Genomic DNA, 26,764 nt, shown 5'->3' with positions numbered 1-26,764 from the left:
GGACTAATCTGCTGCCTCTTGGTGTTTTTTTTTGTTTGTTTGTTTGTTTTCCTTGCTGGGGATCTCTGCAGAGACTGAGTGAGAAGACAGCTTTGCAGGTGAGAATAAAGGAGAATCTTTCCTCAGAGTCTCCTCATCTCCTGTTTCCTCCCTGTTGTGGGCTGAATCAAAATGCTACTGCTGGATGTGGATAAGAATTTCTGAGCCCATTTGTGTTGAGAATTAATGCCAAGTGAAAAGGAGGCTCTTTCCTTTGAGAAACCTGTATCAGGCAGCTACTGTGTATAGGGCAGTATCCTCATGCTGTGAGAAGTTCTTGACTGGATAAAGGCAGGCTTTTGTTCTGACTTGATAAATAAATGTGGAGAGATCAGGGAGCTTATCATTGGTACATGAGTGACAGGAAATTTAATAGCTTCTGGGAAGGAATATGCTGGTTTGAGTGACATTTATATAACACGGTTTATAGACATACCATGCAAACATTATCTTATTTAATCCTCTAGTAACGTTCTAAGTTAGTCAGATTTTTTTTCCCCTTACATAAATGATGACCAGGGAAATTAAGTACCCTGCTTAAAGTTTCAAAGAGACAAGGTAGATTCTAGTAAAAGGACTACAATACAGATGAGATTAATTATTAATTTAAAACAATAAAGAAGAAATGTAATTTTTAAATCTCAGCTGTAGCACTCCTATATGTTTGGTGTTTCCTTCTAAATTTTTATCTTTATATATGTAATTTATGTACATATGCACAGAAAAGTCTTTATATATCTAGTTAAAATTTTTGTCCTGTCACTTTCTTTTTTATGTTCATCTTAAGACTCTCCCATATAGCAATCTGCATATCATAACTTTCATATTAATGGGTTTTTGAGTAGTAGAATAATGACAGATTATTATTTATGTAAATTATCTTTATAGAGAGACACTAAGATTGTGTCCAATACTTCCTTGTAATTTAATATTGTATTAATTTACAAAATTTTTCAGAGAGCATTTTTCTTCATTTGGAATTCTTTTCTTTGGGTAAATTCCAACATTGGAACAGCTCGATCAAAGTTTTTGAAGTGCACTTTGTAGGACTTTGCTCTCTATCCATGCTGGCAGCCCACCAAAATGAGTCTCTTTGGTCTTAGCTAACTCCACTTATTGAACATCATTTCTGTGTTTTCAGTGTGTGTATATGCGTGTGTGTGTGTGTGTACGCATGTGCAGAAAGTTCTCCCAAATGTACTTGTCAGTACTTTAATATTATATCCCCCAGTAATCTGGCATCAGATTCAACTTTTCTTCTTATTTTCATGTAATCTTTTTGTGAAATATTCCTAGCTACTGTCAGATTCATCTTTAGAAATGTTATACTTCTACAGTCTTGACACCTTCCAAGATATGGTGCAGGTACCTATATTCTAGTCTGAAGCTTTTTTTCAGTGAAGCATCTGATACAAATTCCCATGCTCAGAACATAATAGGCCTTCAATAGATACCTGCTGTATGAATGAATGAGTCTTTGTCCTTAGTAAGTAGAGTGACTAAATAGATTATGTTAATGCAAGTATTTCATATATTCAATCATAAAACAGACATTTACTGAGTCCTTACTGTGTGTCCAAGGTTATAATAAACATTGAGAATAAAAGAATAAATAATCTGAGGCTCTGCCCAGAGGACTGACTATCCAGAAAGGAAAGTAATTTACTGTAACAAATTTTGTGGTTCAAATATGTTCATGATCCTAGGGGAGTGCAAAGAAGAGAGTGATTTTGTTCTGCTTGGATTGAGGGACTAAAGGAAGTCAACACGGGGAAAACTGAAATTTGAATAAGACTTTGACACGGGAGCAAAAGCTTGATTTTGAAGGTCTTCTGAAAGTAGGGCATAAATAAAACGAAGCAAGGCCAGAGTTGTTAAATAAGATACTGAGTTAAAGAAATATTCTGTGGTCTTGTGTAGAAGAGAAAGACAACAGAGGAGACTAGTCAAGATATACCACCATTCAAAAAATTAGCTCAAAATGAATCAAAGGCTTAAACATAAGACCTGAAATCATAAAACTCCTGGACAAAGACATGGAGAAAAAAATCTTGACCTTGGTCTTTGCAATGTTTTGGATATGACAACAAAAGCATAAGCAATGAAAGCAAACAATGAACAAATGGGACTATATCAAACTAAAAAGCTTCTGCACAGCAAAATAAACAATTAACAAAATGAAACACCTATGGAATGGGAAAAATATTTGCATACCATATATCCGATAAAGGGTTAATATCCAAAATATATAAAGAACTCATATGACTCAAGAGCAAAAGATATATATACTGTATATATATATAACATATAACATATTATAATGTATTATTATATATTAATTATTATATGATATATCATTAATTCTTATATATTATACTGATTATATATAATACATTATATATTACATTATATTAATAATGATTGATTAATTATGTTAATAATATATTATATTTTATATACATATATGCCATCCTGTTTAAAAATGAGCAAAGGATCTGAAAGGAGACTTTTCCAGGGAAGATACAAATGGTCAACACATACGTTAAATGATCCTCGAAAACCACAATAACAGCCCACACCTGTTTTAACGGCTGTCATAAAGAAGATAAGTGATAAGTGTTGGCACGGATGTGGAGAACAGGGAACCCTAATGCACTGTTGGAGGGATTATGAATTGGTTCAGTCACTGTGCAAACAGTATGGCAATTTCTTAAAAATTAAAAATAAAACTACCATATGATCCAGCCACCCCACTTTTTAGATATATATCTAAAGTAAGTGAAATCACTATCTTGAAGAGGTATCTGCACCCCCATGTTCATTATAGGATTATTCATGATTGCCAAGACATGGAAGCAATGTAAGTGTCCACGGATGGATGAATGGATAAAGAAGTTGTGTATCTATACAATGGAACAGTATTCAGTCATGAGAAAAAGAAGATTCTGCTATTTCTGACAACATGGATGGACCTTGAGAGCATTATCCTAAGTGAAATAAGTCAGACAGAGTAAGACAAATACTATAGAATCTCACCTACATTTGGAATCTAAAAAAACCCAAACTGATGGAAACAGAGTAGAATGGTGGTTGCCAGTGGCCAGGGGTTGGAGGAGATGCAAAGATAGTGGTACAAACTTCCAGTTACAAGATAAACAAACTCTAGGGATCTAATGTGTAGTGTGGTGACTATAATTAGCAACACCACATTATATACTTTAATGCTGCCAAGAGAGTAGATCTTAAATGTTCTCACAACAAAAGCAAAAGAAATAACTGTATGGTGTGATGGTGGTGATAACTAACCTTATTGTGGTAATCATTTTGCAGTGTATATGTGTATCAAAACATCACATGTGTGCCTTAAATTTACACATTATATGTCAACTATATCTCAATAAAGCTAGTGGGGAAAAAAAGAGAGAGATAACCACTGCCTTAGCAGCTCTGGCCAAGACTTTCCTCCCCTCAAATCATGAAAGAAACTCTTGGTTAAATGCAGGAACTGTTGTTGTCCCAAATAACTGACAAAAATCAAGGGAAAAGGGAATACATATAAAAAAAATCGAAGCACTAATTTGTCCAAGAGTTTCCAATGTGGTAAAGTAATGAGATTTTGGTAACTGGAGCATGACTGCCAGTAGGAACAAACTAATGCCAGCACCATTTCTCCAAGTACAGATTCTACCTGATCACCCCAAAGGACCGGTGTTCCCAAAGCTGAAGAGGTGAAGGTTCTGAGCAGTGACCAGAGACTTGGGAAGCCAAAGTAAGTAGAGAAGGAGCCAGCTGAAGTCAGTTTCTTGGTATTGATGAGCTGAATTCATGGACACCAAAAATAGACCAGGGATGACCTTTCAGAGAATAGTCAGGAAAGTAGGTAGAAATGAGTTAAGACACCAGTGACTTTTTCCTGGTATCTATAGGGTTTTGCAAATCCCAAGATTAACCCCATTTGAGTTTAATAAGAACTTTTTCCATAGTTTCTGTCAGAAGGACTTAGCCAGTCATGCCCAGAAGTACAGCAGCTGGCATCTAAAAATCTCCTCTCTTCAATGGCCAGTTCTGGTGCAATCTCCTTTAAGAACCCTATAAGATTCCACTTAGAAGAATTATATCCCTTTTGTGAAATCTCATAGGCCTTAGGCCAGACCCTTGATTTGCCACAGTCTTTTGTCTACCATTTTTAATCAGCATGTTATGATCCAATCCTTCTGATAACCCCAATTTAATATGAGTCAAAATGCAGAAACACTGCTTTATATTGTGTAATAATATATACTATACACATTAGACTCTTAGGTTTAGGGATGAGATAAGGCTCTGGAAGAGGTGAGAATTGGGGATAGGTTGAGGGAATGTGTTTACAATATCATTTAGTAATAAAAATGAAAAGAATAATGATTTATAGTTGAGACCATGTCAAGATGTCCCACATCAAAATGGCTGCTTCAAAATGTCATGAAATCTATAGCATTGTAACTGCATATATGTGGGATAAGTTAGCGCTTTCCTTGGGGCCTGTTCTAGTTGTGTACGAGTTTTACTTTCCTTATTAGATTATAGACAGCAGGAAATCTAACTATGATAGTTTACGCTCAGAGTTGCTCAGAGAGTTGCTCAGAATTAAGGATATCTATCAGTCAGGGTCCAAACTAAGAAGCAGAAGTAGATTTGTTGCAGAGATTCAACTTTATGCAGTTGTGGCAGTTTCTGTAAGGCTGTTTCTTCCCACTTGGTACTAAAGATTAAAGTACACAGGGAAGGTAGCTGGGAAAGGAGAATGAGAGGGAGAAGAAATAAGCTGAAATCCACAGCGCCAGCTGAGGCTCACGGGGCCAGAAAAACTTTGTCAGTCCTACTGCTCTGACCTTGGTAGAATGGGTGTCCCACAGAAGCCAGTTTCCTTCGTGCAGGAGATAAACAGCCCCATCTGGCCTGGATGACAGATGAGCTGAAGGTAGATCCAGGAAAGAGTGAAGCACCTGTCCACCCAGCCACAGCTTTGTGTTGTGAAGTTTAGCTGCAAAATGGCCGCTGCTTCCTTTCTGCCATCCAAATCCTCCTCGGAACCCTCCTGTGGCCCACCCTCACTAGAAAAGTGCAGGGAAGGGAATTCCAGGAAATGTAGTTCAGCCTAGCTGAGGTGATACCACATTTGTTGAGAACATAGCGAGTTGTTCCTAAATATTTACTGAGTGACTGAATAATCGAAGGAATGTACGGATGAATAGATCAATACTTAGGTTTCCAGGCTAGTCACAATAGTCTACGTATAGTGAAGCTATGCCAAAGTAGCATTAAATTAAAAACAAGGCCAGACTTAGGTAAGGAGAGACTTTATTTGATAGGACTATTTCAAGAGGGTAGTAAGGGATTGCTTTAACAGAGAGAGGGTATCATTTCAACAGGGAGAATGCTCAGATCATAAGATCTACCAGCATCTGAAAGGTCTGGCAGAGGAGGGCTATTCTTTCACTGAGAGGAGTCAGCAAGATTTGTGGAGGATCCTTCTGTGGGCCAGTGTTGGCTCAGGCTGAGGGTGGGTCAAAGTGCAGGGTCCTGTGTGGAGGAGAGAAGCTTGGTTAATGTTTGATAACCTTTATTAAGACATCAGAACAAGTGTTCTGATGGTCCAGTATGGATAAACAACCAAAGCTAACCATTTATGAGGAAAGAGTAAACAGGGCTAGAAAGAACCCAATGTGAGGAAGTGGGACAAAAGGGTCAGGTCAATACAGCTGAAAATTTTTTACCCCAAATGCAGCTTATTCTGGTAGGGGCTGTAAAGAAGGGGCCTAGGGGAAGGAGAGAAACAACCAAAGTTTGGTTAACAATCATTTTGTTCTAATTTATCAGTGGAGATTAACAGTTCAGCTAATCACTTGTGAAGCAGAGACTGGGATTTCAAAAATAATCTTTTTACAACGTGTAAAGGTTACTTTCCACTTACAGTTATTACAAAATATTGGCTATATTCCCCATGTTATGCAATAGATCTTTGAGCCCATCTTAAACCCAATAATTTGCCCCTCCCACTCCCCGATCTCTATATTGCCCCTCCCCCTTCCTATTGGTAACTGCTAGTTTGTTCTCTGTATCTGTGACTCTGCTTCCTATCTTGATATATTCAGTAGTTTGTTGTATTTTTTAGATTGCACACATAAGTGATATCATACAGTCCTTATCTTTCTCTGTCTGACTTATTTCTCTTAGCATAATGCCCTCCAAGTCCATCCATGTTGCTGCAAATGGCAAAATTCCATTCTTTTTTATGGCTGAGCAGTATTCCATTATTGTGATATATATATATATATATATATCTCATATATATAGTGATATATATATCACAACTTCTTTATCCATTCATTTGTTGATGGACACTTAGGTTGCGTCTATATCTTGGCAATTGTAAATAATGCTGCTATGGACATAGAGGTGCACATATCTTTTCAAATTAATATTTTGTTTTGTTTTGTTTTTGGATTTATATCCAGGAGTGAAACTGCTGGGTCATATGATAACTCTATTTTCAGTCTTTTGAGAAGCCTCCATACTATTTTCCATAGTGGCTGCACCAATTTACACTCCCACCAACAGTGTAAGAGGGTTCCCTTTTCTCCACATCCTCATCAACATCTGTTATCTGTGTTCTTTTTGATGATGGCCATTCTGACAAGTGTGAGGCAATATCTCATTGTGGTTTTGATTTGCATTTCTCTAGTGGTTAGCAATGTTGAGCATCTTTTCAAGCATCTGTTGTCCACCTGCATTTCCCCTTTGGAAAAATGTCTATTCAGTTCTTCTGCCCATTTTTAAATCAGCTTTATTTGCAATCACCAACAACTAGAAACAACTCAAATGTATTTCAACAGGTGACTGGATAAAAATTCTGGTAGATCCATACAATGGAATACTACTCAGCACTAAAAAGAAATGAACTGTTGATATATGAAACAATTTGAACTAATATCAAAGGCATTTTGCAAGTGAAAGAAGATAGTCTCAAAGTAACATACTAAATAATTCCTTTTATTTGACATTCTGTCAAAGGAAAAGCCACAGGCCAGCATTCAGAGTAGTGATTGCTAGGGGGCTGGAAGTAAGAGAAGGAGATAGATTGCCAAGGCATATAAGTAAACTGTTGGGGGCAAATTGTCAATATGATTTTTATGATGCTGGCAACATAAATATATACATTTTTCAAAGCTCATCCAAGTATCCACTTAAAATTGGTGAATTTTATTGTATGTAAATTATACCTCAATTAAGCTGAACAACAATAATAAAAATAGTCTGGGGAGCTTTTTTAAAATACAGATTACTAGATCTCCTACTCCTGTAAGATCTTTTAAATAAAAAATAGCAAAAGGAGGATTAAATAACTTTAAAATTTTTCAGATTTTTCTAACACATAGTCAAGTTTGGAAAACATTGCACTACATCATGTATTTGTCCCCTATATGAGGACTCATAGGAAAATAATTTTCTTTCTATTTTTGGGGGGGGTAGGGTGTAGCTCTAGAAGCAAGAAAAGATATGCTTTAAGTTATAATTATAGAAATACTTAAAGTGGCTGATACATATTGAGTACTACTCTGCCAGGTACTCTGCTAAAGATTTAAAATTTATTACCTCATTTACTATGTCCCAGATTACATGGACTACCCCATTTAAGCCTCACAGCAAATTGTTGTGAAAAAGACAAGTCATTCAATGGACTTTTTTGGTTGAAAGTGTGGGTTAACTGTTGCTTCTGTTAATGACAATAATCAAAAGAGCAACAATAATCATAATCATTAATTGAGTGCTTACTATGCCCACACAGTGTTCCAAGTACCTTGTACATGTACAAGTACATTTACTGGTTTAACTGTCACAGCTACTCAGTGGAACAGTCATTGCCATTTATAGAGGCAGAAACCAAGGCACAGAGGAGCTAAGTAATTTGCCCAATGTCACACTGCTTCTAAGTGGCAGCTAGGCTTGTCATGAATGGAAACTTAAACTCAGAGGATGCTCATGCATGCTTAGATAATATATGTGTTAATCCTAGTGCATCCTTAATTAGTGGAATTATGGGTGATATAAAAAAATTAAAATACAAATTTGGGAAATAAAAATTAAAATAAAATTTAAATTTAAATAATTCCAGAAACAAGCACCTGTGCTTTCTGCCAGTGATATTCTTCCTTGGAGTTTAGTAAGGAGTTTAGTAAATGTAGCACTAATAATATGGCAGAGATAAAGGCCAGGTCATTGGCTAGAACTACTTATTGTGTCTGTTTCATGTCTTTGTTTTTCAGCACTTCTCATTCCTTGATTTTTTTATCTTCCCTTTAGATTAAGGTACCTGCCAAGATGTTCCACTTACAGGGTCCACAAGTGCTGCAGATGTTAGAGAAAGCCTTGAGGAAGAGCCTCCCCGAGTCCTTAAAGGTGAGAGTGAAACATTCTTTTGGAGAAAAGGACTAGCAACAGCCTATGAAAAAGGTGGGAAAGAGGACAAACATTCACTGAGGACCTGTTCTCTGCCAGGAATACACTCATCTTGCATCTCATTTATTTTACATCACCTCTATGCAAGGCAAATATATTCTATCTGTGGAACCAAACAGGAATTAGACACTCAGTTATATGACTTGACCAAGATCACAACAATAATGAGTGGCAATGCTATGATTTGATTCATTATGATCTTTGCTATGTGATGACCCAAAAACATTCCCCTGTGCCCTTCTAAACCTTATGTTATATAACACTGGAAGTTTTTCCAGAACTGGCAAAGTTAATGTTTAATTTATTCTTCCTAAACTATCAAGTGCCTGATGAAGTGTTAACCATTATGATTCTTTGTAATTAATAATTGGTCAGCACCTGTTTTTTCAAACCCCAAAGGATTATGTTTAACTTAGGGTGAGACAGAAATCATGTTTAAGAAATGGATCAATGGTCTTGAACCATAGAGAAGTGTTTTCTCTTACAATAATATGCGTTGCAAAGGGACTAGAATGTTACTAGGGATAAAGAGTGCCATTGCGCTGTGATAAAGGTACCAATTCACCCAGAAGACACAAGAAAGGCTGAAATGTATATACCTAACAACAGGGGCTCAAAGCACATGAAAAACTGACAGAATTGAAAGAAGGAATAGGTAAACACATCGGTATAAAGACTTCAACACTTTTCTCTCAGTAACTTGTAGTGTAGGCAGAAAACCTATAAACATATATGAACTTACATGTAAAATACTATGAACCAACTTGAACTCATTGACGTTTATAGAATACTTCCCACAACAACAGAATATATATTATTTTCAAGTACATGTGAAGCATTTACTGAAATAGGCCATATTTTAAAGAATTTTAGAAGAATTGAACTTATACCAAGTATGTCCTTGAACAGTATAGAATTAAACTCAAAATTAAAAAAAAAAAAACCTGGAAGGTATCTGGAAAATACCCAAATTTCTAGAAATTTTACAATGCATTTCTAAATAAATCATGCTTAAAAGTCAACAAAAATTAGAAAATATTTTAGTTGAATTAAAATTAAAATGCAACATATGAAAAATTCTGGGATGCAACTAAAGCAATGGTAACTGGAAATAGATAGTATTAAGTGCTTATACTAAAAAAAATAATAGTCTTAAAGAAATGCTTTAAGTTTCCACTTAAGAAACTAGAAAAAAGGGTAAGTTAACCTTAAAGCAAACACAGTTACAAAAAATGTGAAAGATAAGAGCAGAAATCAATAAATTTGAGAGGAGAAAAACAAGAAAATTAATAAATTTATAATCTGGTTCTTTGAAAAAAAAATAATGTCGATAAACTTCTAACCAAACTGACAAAGAAATAAAGAGAGAAGACACAAATTACCAACATCAGGAATTAAATAGGGAACATTACTGCAAACACAGTAGACATTATAAGGATAGTAAGTATAGACTATTATCAACACTGTACCCATAAATTTTACAATTTATATTCTGTGAAAAGCACGGATTACCAAAGATCATTGAAGAAGAGATAAACAACCTAAACTGTTCTGTATCAATTGGAGAAATTGACTTTGTAATTTAAAACCTTCCAACAGAGAAAATGTCATGCCCAGATGATGTCAGTGGCAATTTCTACTACACATGTAAGGAAGGAATAATATGACTTCTACATAAACTCCTGAAGAATAGAGCAGAGGAGAAAACATTTTCCAACTCATTTTATGAGTCAAGAATTACCCTGATACCAAAACCAGAAGTGGATATTGTAAGAAAAGAAACTACACAACAATATCCCTCATGAACAGAGATTATCCTCAACATAGTACTATCAAGTCAAATCCATCAATATATCAAAAAGATAATACATCATAACCAAGGACAGTTTATCTTGAAAGTGCAAGACAGGTTCAACATTCAAAACTCAATTAATGTAATTGACCATATCAACAGACTAAAGAAGAAAAGTCATATGATCTTCTCTCAATAGATGCAGAAAAAAATATTTGACAAAATGTAGCATTTCTAATAAAAAAATGAAACTCCCAGCAAACTAGAAATAGAAGGGAATTTCTTCAACCTGATAAAAGCATACTGGAAAATCTACACCTAACAACATATTTAATAGTAGAAGACTGAATGTTCTTCCTAAAATCAGTAACAAGGCAAGTATATTAATTCTCACCACTCCTATTCAACATGGTACAAGAACCAGATTCAAGGCCAAAAGCAGCAATTTCATAGGAGCCTGAGCCAGACCTACCTGTTGTTCTTGGAGGGTCTTCTGGGGAGACAGAGGGTAGCTGTGGCTCACACTGGGGACACAGACATGTTAGCAGACAGATCAGGGAGTATTCATCTGCATGAACTCTCCTTCTTGGAGGCAGACATCTTTCTTGGGTCATTAGCAACAAGATCTGGCCCACACAATATTCTGTACAATCCAGTTCTGTCTGGGACTCTCAAGGCCAAAAAACTAATAGGGTGGGGACACATTCCCACCCATCATCAGACAATTTGCCTAAAGACTTCCTGAGCCCACAGCCACCTCTTGACATTCACCTAGACATAGCCCTGCCCACCAGTGGGCAAATACCACCACCTCCCACCAGAAGCCTGCACAAGCCTCTAGACCAGCCTCCCCCACAAGGAGACAAATACCAGAAGCAGCAAAACTATGATCCTGCTGCCTGTGAAATGAGTCCACAAACATATGCTAGTCTCAACCCTGGGACCAGCTAGCCCCTGGCCCTTGGGTGGAAGGAGGGGAGTGCACTGATAGAGTGCGTAAGATGGCTCCTACAGCAGGCCACTTCTCCAAAGTAGAGAAATGTGACTAACCTATCACATACATAAAAATACAAATTTGAAATTTAGACAAAATAAGGCAATAAAGGAATATGTTTCAGAAAAAGGACCAAGATAAAATCCCAGAAGAAGAACTAAGTGATATGGAGACAGGCAATCTACCTGAGAAAGAGTTCAGAGTAATGGTTGTAAAGATGATCAGAAAACTAGGGAGGAGAATGGATGCACAGGGTGTGAAATCAGAAGTTTTTCGCAAAGATTTAGAAAATATAAAGGACAACCAGAGTTGAAGAATACAATAACTAAAATGAGTAATATACTAGAAGAAATCAATAGTAGAATAATTGAGGGAGAAACACAGATCAGTGAGCTAGAAGACAGAGTAGTGTAAACCACTACCACAGAACAAGAAAAAAAAATGAATGAAAAGAAATGAGGACAGTTTAAGAGACCTCTGGAATAACATCAAGCACACTAATGTTTCACATTATAGGAGTCCCAAAAGAAGAGAGAGAAAAAGGGCCTGAGAAAATATTTGAAGAGATAATAGCTGAAAAATTCCATAACTTGGGAGAGTAAACAGTCACCCAAGTCCAGGAAGCACAGAGTCCCATACATGATTAACCCTAAGAGGAACACACCTAGACATATCATGATTTTATCATAAATGATAAAAATTAAAGATAAAGAGAGAAATTTAAAAGCAACAAGGGAAGAGCAACAAATAATATAAGACTCCTGTAAGAACTCCCATTAGACTATACCTGATTTTTTCAGCAGAAATTTTGCAGGCCAGAAGGGAGTGGCATAATATATTTAAAGTGATGAAAAGGAAAAACCTACAACCAAGAATACTTTACCAAGCAAGGGTAAAGCTCAATTCTTGTTCAAATTTGATGGAGAAATAAAAAATTTTACAGATGAGCTAAAGCTCAAAGAATTCAGCACCACCAAACCAGCTTTATAACAAATGCTAAAGGAAATTTCTAGGCAGAAGAGAAAAGCCCACAACTAGAAATAAGAAAACTATGAAGCGGAACAGCTCACTGGTAAAAGCAAACATACAGTAAAGGTCAGAAACCATCCACACACAAACTAGGAGAAAAATTAAAAGTCAAAAGGAGTAAAATCATCTGTATCCACAATAAACAGTTAAGGGATATACAAAATTATTAAATGTAAAATATGATGCTAAAAACAGTAATCATGAGGGGGAGAAAGTACAAATGCAGGGTATTTAAAATGTATTTGAAACTAAGCAAACAAACAAACAAACAAATAAATGCGTTTGAAATTAACAAATCAGCAACCTAAAGTAATCATGTGTGTATATATATATATATATGTATATATATATATAGACTGCTATACCAAAACCTCAAGATAACTGCAAATGAAAAACCTATAATAGATAAACACACAAAAAAGGAAAGGGAATCCAAACATAATGCTAAAGATAGTCATCAAATTACAAGAGAGGGGAACAAAAGAAGAAAAGGGGAAAATGATCTACAAAAACAAATCCAAGACAATTAACAAAATGGCAATAAAAACATACATATTGATAATTGCCTTAAATGTAAACAGACTAAATGCTCCAACCAAAAGACACAAACTGGCTGAATGGATACAAAAATAAGACCCTTACATTTGCTGCCTACAATAGACTCACCTCAGATCTAGAGACACATACAGACTGAAAGTGAGGGATGGAAAAAGATATTCTGCACAATTGGAAATCAAAAGAAAGCTGGAGTAGCAATACTTTTGCAAGACAAAATAGACTTTAAAATGAAGACTGTTACAAGAGACAAAGTAGGACCCTAAATAATAATCAAGGGATCAATCCAAGAAAAAAATTTAACAACTGTAAATATATATACACCCAACGTAGGCGCACCTCAATATAGAAGACAAATGTTAACAGACATAAAGGGAGAAACTGACAATAACATGGTATTAGTGGGGGACTTTAACACTCCATTCACATCCATGGACAGATCATCCAGACAGAAAATCAATAAGGGAACAGAGGCCTTAAATGACACATTAGACCAGATGGACTTAATTTATATTTATAGAGCATTCCATCTGAAAGCATCAGAAAACATATTCTTTTCAAATGCACATGGAGCATCCTCTAGGGTAGATCATATGCTGAACCACAAAGCAAGACTCGGTAAATTTAAGAAAATTGAAATCACATCAAGCATTTTTTCTGACTACAACACTATGAGATTAGAAATCAACTACAAAGAAAAACTGCAAAAAACACAAACACATGGAGGCAAAAAATATGCTACTGAACAACCAATGGATCACTGAAAAAATTAAAGATGAAATAAAAAAATACCTGGAGACAAATCAAAATGAAGACATGATGATCCCAAACCTATGAGACACAGCAAAAGCAGTCCTAAGAGGCAAATTTTAGCTTACTTCAGGAAACAGGGAAAATCTTAAATAAATAATCTAACCTCACACCTAAAGCAACTAGAGAAAGAAGAACAAACAAAATCCAAAGTTAATAGAAGAAATCATAAAGATCAGAACAGAAATAAATGAAATAGAGACTAAAAAACAACAGAGAAGATCAATGAAACTAAAAGCTGGTTCTTTGAAAAGAGAAACATAATTGATAAACTTTTAGCAGACCCATCAAGAAAAAAAAAGGGAGAGGGCCCAAATCAATAAAATCAGAAATGAAAAATAAGTTACAGCCAACCCCCCAGAAATATAAAGGATCATAAGAGGCTACTAAGGGCAACTGTACACCAATAAAATGGACAATCTAGAAGAAACGGATAAATTCTTAGAAAGGCACAGTCTCCCAAAACTGAACCAAGAAGAAATAGAAAATATGAACACACCAATTATCAACACTGAAATTGAATCAGCACTTAAAAAACTCCCAACAAATGAAAGTCCAGGACCAGATGGCTTCACAGATGAATTGTACCAAACATTTAGAGAAGAGTTAATGCCTATCCTTTTGAAATTATTCCCAAAACATTGCAGAGGAAGGAACACTTCCAAATTCATTCTATGATACCACTGTCATCTTGATACCAAAACCACAAAAAAAGAAAATTATAGTCCAATATCACTTACGAACATAGATGCAAAAATCCTCAACTAAATACTAGCAAACCAACTCCAACAATACGTTGCAATTCATTAATGGAATAGAAATTGGTGTACTCACTATGGAGAACAGTATAGGGGTTCCCTAAAAATCTAAAAATAGAGCCACCGAATAATCCAGCAATCTAACTTCTGGGCATATATTCAGGTAAAACTATAACTCAAAAAGATACGTGTATCCGTGTTCATAGCAGCACTGTTTATAATAGCCAAGACATGGAAGCAACCTAAATGTCAATCAACAGATAAATGAATAAAGAAGTAATGGAATACTACTCAGCCATAAAAAGAATGAAATAATGCCATTTGCAGCAACATGGATGGACCTAGAGATGATCATATTAAATTAAGTATGTCAGACATAGAAAGACAAATATCATATGGTATCACCTATATGTGGACTCTAAAAAACATTGATACAAATGAACTTACTTACAAGCCAGAAATAGTCTTACAGACCTAAAAAACAAACTATGGTTACCAAAGGGGAAAGGGGCGAGGGGGAGGGATAAATTAGGAGTTTGTTATTAACATATACACACTATTATACATAAAATTAACAACAAGGACTACTGTCTAGCACAGAGAAATATGTTCAATATCTTATAATAACCTATAATGGGAAAAAGTGAAAAATAATATATATGTGTGTGTATGTATGTATGTATAATTGAATCACTTTACTGTACACCTGAAACTAACACAACATTGTAAATCAACTATACTTCTATTTTTTTAAGTCTCTTTTTTTTTAAGAGGTGGAGTCTCATTTCTTTACACTAACGATGAATCAACAGAAAAAGAAAGTAAAGAAACAATCCCCTTTAAAATAGCACCCAAAGTAATAAAACACCTAAAAATAAATATAACCAAGGAAGTGAAAGAATGATACACAGAAAACTATAAACCATTGATGAAGGAAATTAAAGAAGACTTAAGAAAAAAGAAAGATATCCCATGCTCTTGGATTGGAAGAATCAATATTGTTAAAATGGTCACACTGCCCAAGGCAATCTACAGATTTAATGCAATCCTTATCAAATTACCCAGGACATATTTCACAGAACTAGAACAAATCATAATAAAATTTATATGGAACCATCAAAGACCTAGAATTGCCAAAGCATTACTGAAGAGAAAGAAAGAGGCTGGAGGAATAACTCTCCCAGACTTCAGACAACACTAGAGAGCTACAGTCATCAAGACAGCATGGTATTGGTACCAAAACAGACATATAGACCAATGGAACAGAATAGAGAGCCCAGAAATGAACCCACAAACTTTTGGTCAACTAATCTTCAACAAAGAAGGCAAGAATATGCAATGGAATAAAGACAGTCTCTTCAGCAAATGGTGTTGGGAAAACTGGACAGCAGCATGTAAAATAATGAAGCTAGAACACTCCCTTACACCATATACAAAAATCAACTCAAAATGGATCAAAGACTTAAACATAAGACAAGATACAATAAAACTCCTAGAGGAAAACACAGACAAAATATTATCTGACATACATTTCAAAAATTTTCTCCTAGTAGAAATAAAAGCAAGAATAAACAAATGGAACCTAATAAAACTTACAAGCTTCTGCATAGCAAAGGAAACCATAAGTAAAACAAGAAGACAACCTATGGAATGAGAGAAAATTTTTGCAAATGAAACCAACAAAGGCTTGATCTCCAGAATATATAAGCAGCTCATACAACTCAATAAGAAAAAAATAAACAACCCAATCCAAAAATGGGCAGAAGACCTAAACAAGCAATTCTCTAAGGAAGACACACAAATGATCAAAAGGCACATGAAAAAATGCTCAATATCTCTAATTATCAGAGAAATGCAAATCAAAACTACAATGAGGTATCACCTCACACCAGTCAGAATGGCTATCATTCAAAAATCCACAAATGACAAATGCTGGAGAGGCTGTGGAGAAAGGGGAACTCTCCTACACTGCTGGTGGGAATGCAGTTTGGTGCAGCCACTATGGAAAACAATGTGGAGATTCCTCAAAAGACTAGGAATAGACTTACAATATGACCCAGGAATCCCACTCCTGGGCTTGTATCCAGAAGGAACCCTACTTCAGGATGACACCTGCACCCCAATGTTCATAGCAGCACTATTTACAATAGCCAAAACATGGAAACAGCCTAAATGTCCATCAACAGGTGACCGGATAAAGAAGAAGTGGTATGTTTATACAATGGAATACTACTCAGCCATAAAAACCGACAACATAATGCCATTTGCAGCAACATGGATGCTCCTAGAGAATGTCATTCTAAGTGAAGTAAGCCAGAAAGAGAGAAAAATACCATATGAGATCGCTTATATGTGGAATCTAAACAAACAAAAACAAAAACAAACATACAAACAAACAAAAACAAAGCGTAAATACAGGACAGAAGTAGACTCATAGAGAATACAGACTTGTGGTTGCCAGGGTGGCGGAGGGTGGGAAGGGATAGACTGGGATTTCAAAATTGTAGAATAGATAAACAAGATTATACTGTATAGCACAGGGAAATATACACAAAATGTTATGGTAGCTCACAGAGAAAAAATGTGACAATGAGTGTGTATATGTCCATGTATGACTGAAAAATTGTGCTGAACACTGGAATTTGACACAACATTGTAAAATGATTATAAATCAATAAAAAATGTTAAAAAAAAGAGGTGAAAGTACTAAATCAGTTAGATGCTTTGTGGACTGAGTTATTTTTATCTTGAGTGGCTGCTTTGAATTTTTCCCAGTTAAATTGTTTTCTCCCATGTTCTATAAGATGCTCTATAGGGCAGATCTCTGGCGTATGAATTGTTCTCTGCTTCTTGTGTTAAGTGGATCCCAACCTATTTGAGAAAACTATTGGCACTACCCTTGCAAGGCAAAGTAACTCTCAATATGAGAGCCTCAATTTTGACGAGTAAATGATTCTTTTCCTCTCTACTCATTTGACTCTTTGATGACATAGTTTTTCCCCTTAAGCAGAAATCTTGAATATTTGTAGGAAGAGTTCTTGTTACAAAGGTGTGATCTAAAACTCATTGTCATTCAATACTCACTAACATCTCAGGTAAGAGAAAAAACTGTGTATCGTGAACTAAAAGACTGCCCATCTATCTCTCCAAAGAGTGGATACTAAATAGGTTTATCTCACATGCTAACTCCAATTCATTCCATTTGTAGTGACTGCCTGGATCACTATGTCCTGACTTAGTGATGCTGCCATGTACACAGAAATGTGTAAATGGATGTCACTGTTTCCAAACTCCAATGTTTGAAAAAAAGTAACCTTTTAACCTACTATATAGCTCAGGGGACTGTATTCAATATCTTGTAATAACCTACAATGGGAAAGAATCTGAAAAAGTATATATATATATATATATATATATATATATTATTATATATATATTATTTATATATATATATTATTTATTGTATATATATATAATTATATATATATTATTTATATCTGAATCACTTTGCTCTATACCTGAAACTAACACAACATTGCAAATCAACTAAACTTCAGTTAAAAGGTAATCTTTTTATTTTCCCTGAAACTGCATTTAATTTCTATTTGGGGCCCCTGTTGATGGCAGAAATTTAATAATTTTATAAAAACTCAGTAAAGTCAAAGTTTGCCTCCTCCTCTTTTTCCTTAGTCTGACAAAAACATTTCATGCAAAGGTAGAGAGACACAGGGTTAGTGTGGCCCGTTGTCAATGAAATGTTCACCAGTCCATTGGTCCCCAGTCTTTGGTATCATTCCATAACACCTGCTGAGACATCATGTTTCCAGCTGCCCTTAGGTCCTGAGGTCCACCCCCGTATGCACTGCTGTTTTTCCTCTCCCCACAACCACAAGGCCCATTCTAGTTTGGAGAATTTCTCTTTCTCAGCCTCTTCAGTGTTTTGAGGGCATCGATGTTTGAACAGATGTTTGTTGTAAAAGTTAAACAGGTTGCCCAATATGTGATGTCCTTGGACTTTATGCTCTGTCTCTACTCATTAACTAGACAGGAGTTCATTTTACCTTTCTGGAAGGTACTTTGGAGATGCGTAAGAAAAAAAATCTTTAAACAGTAGTTGATGTTTGACCTAGAAATTCTCCTAGAATTTATAATAACGGGCATATTTTCAGAGATGTATGAAAAAAAGTTCATTGAAGAATAAGCTATTAAACTTAAAAATTAGAGAACACTGAAATGACTAGCAATAAGAGATAGTAAAATTGAATTAGAGTCCTTCCCTTTAATGGATATTACAGTCATTAAAAATGATTACATAATGCTGACAAATTTTGCTGTACACCAGAAATTGACACTACATTGTAAACTGACTATAACTCAATAAAAAATAAAAGATTATGTAGATTTGTGTTTATTAACGTAGAAATATGCTCATTGCTTTGTGTAAATGTAGGGAGAATAGACGTTAAACTAATGTGTATTAGTTAACTTCATTGTTTAAAAATTGTATGTGTGTATGTAAATAAATGAAATAGAATGGAAAGATATAACACTAAATTCTACAAATGTGATAGTGGATGATTTTTAATTCATTCAATTTATCCATGTTTTAAAATATATTCATATAATATTCTCATGGTTTGATCCAAAAATCTATTTCCATTTGGAGTAATAAAATAGGATCTGAAGACTGAAACATATGCCCCATCAGACACTTAACCTGATTTCACAGAAACACCTTGTGTTTCCTGATCAAACACAAGGCACTTCTTAATAAGCCAACCCTCTCATTTTGTTGGGATATTCCAGGTTTATGGGACCGTCTTCCACATGAACCAGGGAAATCCATTCAACCTAAAGGCCCTGGTGGACAAGTGGCCTGATTTTAATACAGTGGTTATCCGCCCTCAGGAGCAGGTAAGGTACCAGGTGAATGAATGTGTAGAGTGAATGTGCATCTGTGTTGATATTTGCTACTTGCCTACCATGCACCTGGCAATGTGGTAGACCCTAGGGGTGATAAAATGAATCTCAGTGATGGTGGACAAGCCCTTGTCTTCAAGAACTTCACAGCCTCAAGAGAAATCAGATGAGCAAATCAATTACAACATGGTTTGTAGATGTACAAAAACATACAAGATACAGAAGTAGCATTGGTCAAGAGATGATTAAAACTACAGATGTCAGGGGGTGCAGGGATGGATCCAAGAGCCTTCATATCAGATATTTCACCAACACTGAATTTTGAAGATGAATAGGTTTTTGACAGGTTAACAAGAACAGAATGTGCATCACTTAGAATGACATTCTCCAGGAGCATCCATGTTGCTGCAAATGGCATTATGTTGTCGGTTTTTATGGCTGAGTAGTATTCCATTGTATAAATATACCACTTCTTCTTTATCCAGTCACCTGTTGATGGACATTTAGTCTGCTTCCAAGTTTTGGCTATTGTAAATAGTGCTGCTATGAACATTGGGGTGCAGGTGTCATCCTGAAGTAGGGTTCCTTCTGGATACAAGCCCAGGAGTGGGATTCCTGGGTCATATTGTAAGTCTATTCCTAGTCTTTTGAGGAATCTCCACATTGTTTTCCATAGTGGCTGCACCAAAATGCATTCCCGCCAGCAGTGTAGGAGAGTTCCCCTTTCTCCACAGCCTCTCCAGCATTTGTCATTTGTGGATTTTTGAATGATAGCCATTCTGACTGGTGTGAGGTGATACCTCATTGTAGTTTTGATTTGCATTTCTCTGATAATTAGTGATATTGAGCATTTTTCATGTGCTTTTTGATCAGTTCTATGTCTTCCTTGCCAGAAAGAGAAAGAAAAATACCATATGAGATCACTCATGTGGAATCTAAAAAACAAAAACAAAAACAAACAGACAAAAACAAAGCGTAAATACAGGACGGAAATAGACTCACAGACAGAGAATACAGACTTGTGGTTACCAGGGGGGTGGCGGGTGGGAAGGGATAGACTGGGATTTCAAAATTGTAGAATAGATAAACAAGATTACACTGTATAGCACAGGGAAATACACACAAAATGTTATGATAACTCACAGAGAAAAAAATGTGACAATGAGTGTGTATACGTCCATGAATGACTGAAACATTGTGCTGAACACTGGAATTTGACACAACATTGTAAAATGATTATAAATCAGTAAAAAATGTTTAAAAAAAGAACAGAATGTGCATTCCAAGCAGAGAAAATGACACCTAAAATATGTAAAGGTAACTACGAATAATGTTAGTGAAATATAAAGCAAAAATTACAATGCTTATATTTGGGAATGTATATTCAGCACCAAATTTTTTAAAAACACTCAAACTAAGTGGCTAATACATTTCAAATATAAATGTGTTGTAAGCATTGAAAAATATGAAGTAAAAGTTCTTGCATGCAAAAATAGGTAACTGTATAGTATCATTTTGACATAAATTATTTACATGTAAAATTTAAAAGCATGTTTGGTAGATTGGAAATTGTAATGCAACATACAAATACCTAGTTCAGCAAGTTTTTCTTACTCACCAGTGGAATAATTCATTAAATCCCTGACTTCGTCTCGTGATGTAAGTGATTCAGAAATGATGATAGTACATCAAGAAAAATATCAATGTTTAAGGTTGTAAAATGGCATTGTGTAATAAGAAGCACAAACGTTCCAATCACTGGGTGTAATTAATTTGATTTATTCACATTACCCAACCCAAAAGGAGATGACAGATGACTTTGACCACTACACCAACACTTACCAAGTCTATACTAAGGATCTCAAGAACTGTCAAGAATCCCTTAGCACATCAGATGTCATCAACTGGAAACAACACTTGCAGATCCAAAGTACGTATGGGATCTGGGATCTGTGTTGGCTGTTGGGGCTGCTCATGTCTACATCTGTAGGGTCACTTTTTATCCTCAGTACATTCCCCTTCAACCTTTATTTCCTTTTACCAAACCCCAGACACTCAGCTTGATGTTCATTTCTTGCATCAGCTGCCACCACCTCTTTGGTGGAGTTGAATTCAAACATTGCAAACCATGGGGTTCTTACATGAAACTGTGAGTAATGTATGTTCTTGTTAGCTGAGGATTCATGCTATATTTTGCAGACATATTCAGGATCCCTTAAGGGGATTTGGTGTGAGAGCAGAGCTCCCCTTCTGGTCTTCCATTCCTAGAATTAGAATGACAGTTCCTTGTACCACAGAGCACCTCCCTGGTCACAAGAACAGCTGTCGCTTGAATCAGATTCTTTAGGGTGGCATCTGTGCTCTGCCTGGTACTTGTTTTGTGATCTTGAGCAAGTAATGTGACTTATCTAGTATTCAGTTCCCTCACATATAAAAAATGAAGATAATAAAAGTACCTAAAACATAGGGTCAATGTAAGGATTAAATGTGATATTAGACAAACACCCGGGCACGTGATATGTGCGCATGCCAGGTTGGCTACTATTTTTTAAAATGCTTCTTCTCCTTTAATTTCACAGTGATATTGTCAGGATTTCCAGTTATATCTGCACTGCAAAGGAGAAAACATGCTCAGGGAGTGACGTGGCCATTGTCACATGGTCATTGGCAGCACCAGAAGCAGCACTGCCTGCCTTTAACTCCTGCATGCACTTCTGTTGGGAAGCTTCTTGTAGCATACAAATGGGCAATTACTTCTCTCCTAACTTTACCTCTATAGGTTCACAGTCCAGCCTGGATGAGGTGATACGGAATCTTGCAATCACTAAATTCGTTAAGGTCAAGCAAACACAGTGCATTCTCTATATGATGCCTGTATCGGTAAGGAAATTGCTTCCTTCCTTACCGGAGACAAAGAACTTACATCTTAGATCCAGCAGCCCCAAGGCCATGTGAGTTTGAAAAAAGATGCTCTGCACTACCCACATCTTTCACCAATGAAGTAGCCTCCCAAATTGTCTCCCTACATTCACCCTTGCCTCTCTACTATCCATTTCTATGGTGATGCCTTTGGTATGCAATGTGGATTATGCCAATTCACCTGCTGAAAAGCCAACCAGATATTATTCCCATTTTCCTGACAGAACACAAGCTCAGATGATGAAATGACTTGTTGGTCACATGGATGGTTGAGGGCATAATGAACTTGAGTCTAGATCTCCCAGTTTCACATCATGGGCTCTTTCCAGGACACCTTCAGAAGAACCTTCATGGCCTGCAGTAGCCTTCACACTTCAGTGTTTAACTTGGGGGCTGCCTGCACTCCCCACTATTGCCCCTGTCTGGACTTTAGCTTTCCACTGTGGCCAAGAAGTCTCTGACACCAACATTCTAAGATTCCATGATTCTAAGTTCTGGCTTTACATACAGCTTGCTAGCATGTGCTTTTGGGCACTCTATTTTCTGTTGACTTATTTTTCTTATCTGTAAAATGGGGATAATATCAACCCTCCATATTAACTGGAGAGTCACTGCATTGCTGAGAAGAACAATACTTAATTTTTATGTATGTCTTATTGTTTGTGGTACAAGTCCTATGTACTTATGATGCAATCACTCTTATAATATTCATATCTGTTTTTGAGGAAGGTACGATCAATAGCCTCACTCTATAAAGAAGAAATGAAGGCAGAGAGACATTATGTTGCCTGCTCCAGATCACACAGCTAGCTAGATTGTGAATCCAGGCAGACTGGCTGCAGAAGCTATACTTTTGTCTGTGTTCTCATTTGCATTGGTAATTGTCTGAAGACAATTTGGGGGCAAACAAATGTAATACTCCACAATGTGTGATTTATGGGCTGTTCTTTTCCCTTCTGCTCAATAGTAATCAAGAGATGTTTAAACTCTCATCCTTGGATCCTACCCACGCTGCCTTAGTGAATAAATTCTGGTCTTTCGGTGGCAATGAGAGGAGCCAGAGATTCATCGAGCGCTGTATCCGGACCTTCCCCAGCGTCTGCCTTCTGGGACCTGAGGGGACCCCTGTGACCTGGTCCCTGGTGGACCAGACAGGAGAGATTCGGATGGGGGCCACCTTGCCTGAGTACCGGGGCCAGGGTCTGATCTCCCATATGCTGTTTGTCCATACCCAGGCTCTGGACAAACTTGGCTTCCCTGTGTATAACCATACAGACAAAGCCAATAAAATCGTACAGAAAATTAGTCACAATCTACATAATACCCCCATGCCCTGTGACTGGAACCAGTGGAATTGTGTGCCTCTGTGAAGTAGCCCTGAACCCAAGACAGTTTTGTGTGGGCTGGTCACATGGCAAGAGATGCAGAGGGACAGAAAGAACGAATAAATTGTAATCAGTAGTAAATCAGTGTGTGTTGTTTGGGCTCTGGGGAAGCACTGTGAATGTCAACAAAACCACTGGAATCCCTTTTCACAAACCCCTCATGAACTTCCCTGTGGGTCCAGCAGACCTGGCATGGGCAGACCTATTTCCTGCGTATTCCAACCCTGGAAGCCACCATTCTACTCTGTTTCTATGAGTTCAACCTTTTTTTTTTTTTAAGATTCCACACTTGAGGGATATCACGCAGTATTTCTGTTTCTCTGTCTGGTTTATTTTACTGGCTCACAATTTTCCTTTAATGCACATGACTGCTAAGGAAAGTATCCATAATCAATAAAGAATAAATGCAACCCACTATTCTAGTAGCGCCATTACTCTTCTTTCCAGCACCATCATATTTACTTCTGCTTAGAGTGTGTTCATGGGACGCAGAGAGAATTTAAGTAGCTTTTCATATCACATGAGTAGGCAATTTAACCTCCTGATACCCAGAACTGATACACGTACAAAAAGAAAATTATTTAACAATAGCTGTTAAAATTTATATGGCAAAGATAGTTTAAATTTAAGGCATGAGTATCATTATTTTAGATATCTTATATAAGTAGTAGTATTATGCACTATTTGTCCTTCTGTGGCTAGCTTGTTTTGCTTTGCCTAATGTCCTCAAGTTTCATCCATGTTGTCATATATTGCAGGATTTCCTTCTTTCTTAAGGCTGAATAATATCCTATCGTATATATATACCACATTTTCTTTTTTTTAATTGAGTTATAGTCAGTTTACAATGTTGTGTCCATTTCTGGTGTACATGCACAGTTTTTCATTCATACATGAATATATATATACTTGTTTTCATATTCTTTTTCACCATGAACTACTACAAGATCTTAACTATATTTCCCTGTGCAATACAGTATAAACTTGTTTATCTATTCTACATATACCTGTCAGTATCTACAAATCTCAAACTCCCAGTCCGTCCCTACCCACCTCCCACAAGTTTGTATTCTATGTCTCGAGTCTGTTTCTGTTTTATATTTAAGTTCATTAGTCTTCTGTTTTTTTTTTTCCCAGATTCCACATATGAATGACAGCATATGGTATTTTCCTTTCTCTTTCCGGCTAACTTCACTTAGAAAGACATTCTCCAGGGACATCCATGTTGCTGCAAATGGCATTATGTTGTCATTTTTATGGCTGAATAGTATTCCGTTGTATAAATATACCACAGCTTCTTTATCCAGTCATCTGTCTATGGACATTTAGGTTGTTTCCATGTCTTGGCTATTGTAAATATTGCTGCTATGAACATTGGAGTGCAGGTGTCTTTTTGAATTAGGGTTCCTTCTGGATATATGCCCAGGAGTGAGATTATACCACATTTTCTTTATCCATTGATCTGTCCATGGACATTTAGTTGCTTCCACATCTTGGCTATTGTAAATAGTTCTGCAGTGAACATGGGAGTGCAGATAGTTATCGAGATCCTAATGTCAAATCCTTTGTCTACATACCCAGAAGTGGAATTGCTGGATCATGTGGTAGGTCCAGTTTTAATTTTTTGAGAAACTGTTATACTGTTTTTCATAGCGTCTGCACCATTTTCCATTCCTACCAACAGTGCACAAGTGGTCAAATTTGTCTACATCCTTGCCAACACTTTTTAGTTTTTGTTTTTGGGAAAAGCTGGGATTTGAGGGGTTTTGCCTTGCTCACTCTGCATTAAGCTGTGGGAAGGGCTATTGCCAGTGAGTGTGCACTAGTTCAGACCATCACCTTTGTTCTCAGTGGTTCCCAATGTGGGGCTCTTCCCTCTGTGTACTCAGACTCAGGCAAGACATAAAATAAGTCCCTCAGGCTGCTCCTGAAAATGAGACCCTTGAATGTATGGTCCAGTCCTCTCTTTTTCTCCCCAGGGACAAGCTACCAGTTGAGGTTTTCCTCTCAATCGTGAGGTGCTGTGCTGGGAGAAGGGAATATGGCAAGAAGGTGACACATACTTTCCTACTGGCTTCAATACTGGTAGCATAATGCTCACGTGGTGTGCAGGAGCCTCTCAGCTGGTGTCTGGACTTCTCACAAAGGGAACTGAGCTGTGTATTATTTTTGAGTTGATGGGTCCAGGGTATGGAGAATGTAGGGTTTCCTCTTATGCCATTTTACTGATTCTGACTGCTTTTAAGATTTTCCTTTTATCTTTGGTTTTCAGAAATTAAATTAGCTTATTTCTAGGTTTGCTTTACTATTTGTTTATCATGCCTAGGCTTTGTTGAGATCCTTGGATCTGTAGATTAATATTTTAAATCAAATTTGCAATTTTGAGGCCATTAAAAATATCTTGTTCTTATCTTTCTTGTTCTTCTCTAGGGACTCCAACTATACATATGTTAGATAATGTGATATAATCTCATGCATTACTAGAAATCTATTCTTATTTTATTCAGAGTTTTAGAATATTAGAACTAGAACTAGCTATATTATCAGACATTCATGAATTCTACTGGCCTCAGAGTAGACTGGACCAAGTACCCCAGGGAAAGTATGCACATTTGCACATGCATAATGCATTGTATTAGATGATTCTTCATTTATTTAATAAAACATTTATATATGCTTTCCCTGTACCAGGGACTTATCTAAGCAATTACTGTCTACACAATTAAAACTGTGCAGATCTAAATTAAGAAAAGATATGATCTAATTTCTGCTTCTACCTAGGATTTAGAAAGCTGGAGAAAGTGTTGCACCCACACTAATGAGAAAAAGCTGGAACAACTACAGAATCATACATCCTCTGGAACTCATGAGGGATCTGTGGGCAAGGGAACCCCACTAGCCTGAATTCCAGTTAAGGACGGGCCCTCTTTAAATAAGAAAGGATACACGGACTGTTTCACCTGTGGCAGAAAGAACTGAATTTTCCTCAAAACTCAACAAAATCTATCGAGTACTATCATTTACTCCTCTTTCTAGATACAGAGGCATGGAAAGATGAAATAAC

The 26,764-nt window shown here is 36.5% G+C and overlaps 1 protein-coding gene across 1 annotated transcript; it reads left to right on the top strand.

The window, feature by feature from the left end:
• Nucleotides 1-23,689, top strand: LOC102544185 (glycine N-phenylacetyltransferase). The gene is made up of 7 exons (XM_072970007.1): nucleotides 1-98; nucleotides 3,721-3,808; nucleotides 8,383-8,478; nucleotides 19,283-19,390; nucleotides 21,200-21,326; nucleotides 22,176-22,347; nucleotides 23,283-23,689. Exons 3-7 carry the CDS (start codon nucleotides 8,401-8,403, stop codon nucleotides 23,683-23,685), a joined length of 888 nt encoding a protein of 295 aa, XP_072826108.1. The 5' UTR covers nucleotides 1-98; nucleotides 3,721-3,808; nucleotides 8,383-8,400; the 3' UTR covers nucleotides 23,686-23,689.
• The last annotated feature ends 3,075 nt before the right edge of the window (nucleotides 23,690-26,764 follow it).

Source organism: Vicugna pacos, chromosome 10 (assembly GCF_048564905.1).
Source record: "Vicugna pacos chromosome 10, VicPac4, whole genome shotgun sequence".
NCBI classification, from domain to species: domain Eukaryota; kingdom Metazoa; phylum Chordata; class Mammalia; order Artiodactyla; family Camelidae; genus Vicugna; species Vicugna pacos.
This window is presented reverse-complemented; position numbering and strand designations above follow the sequence as displayed.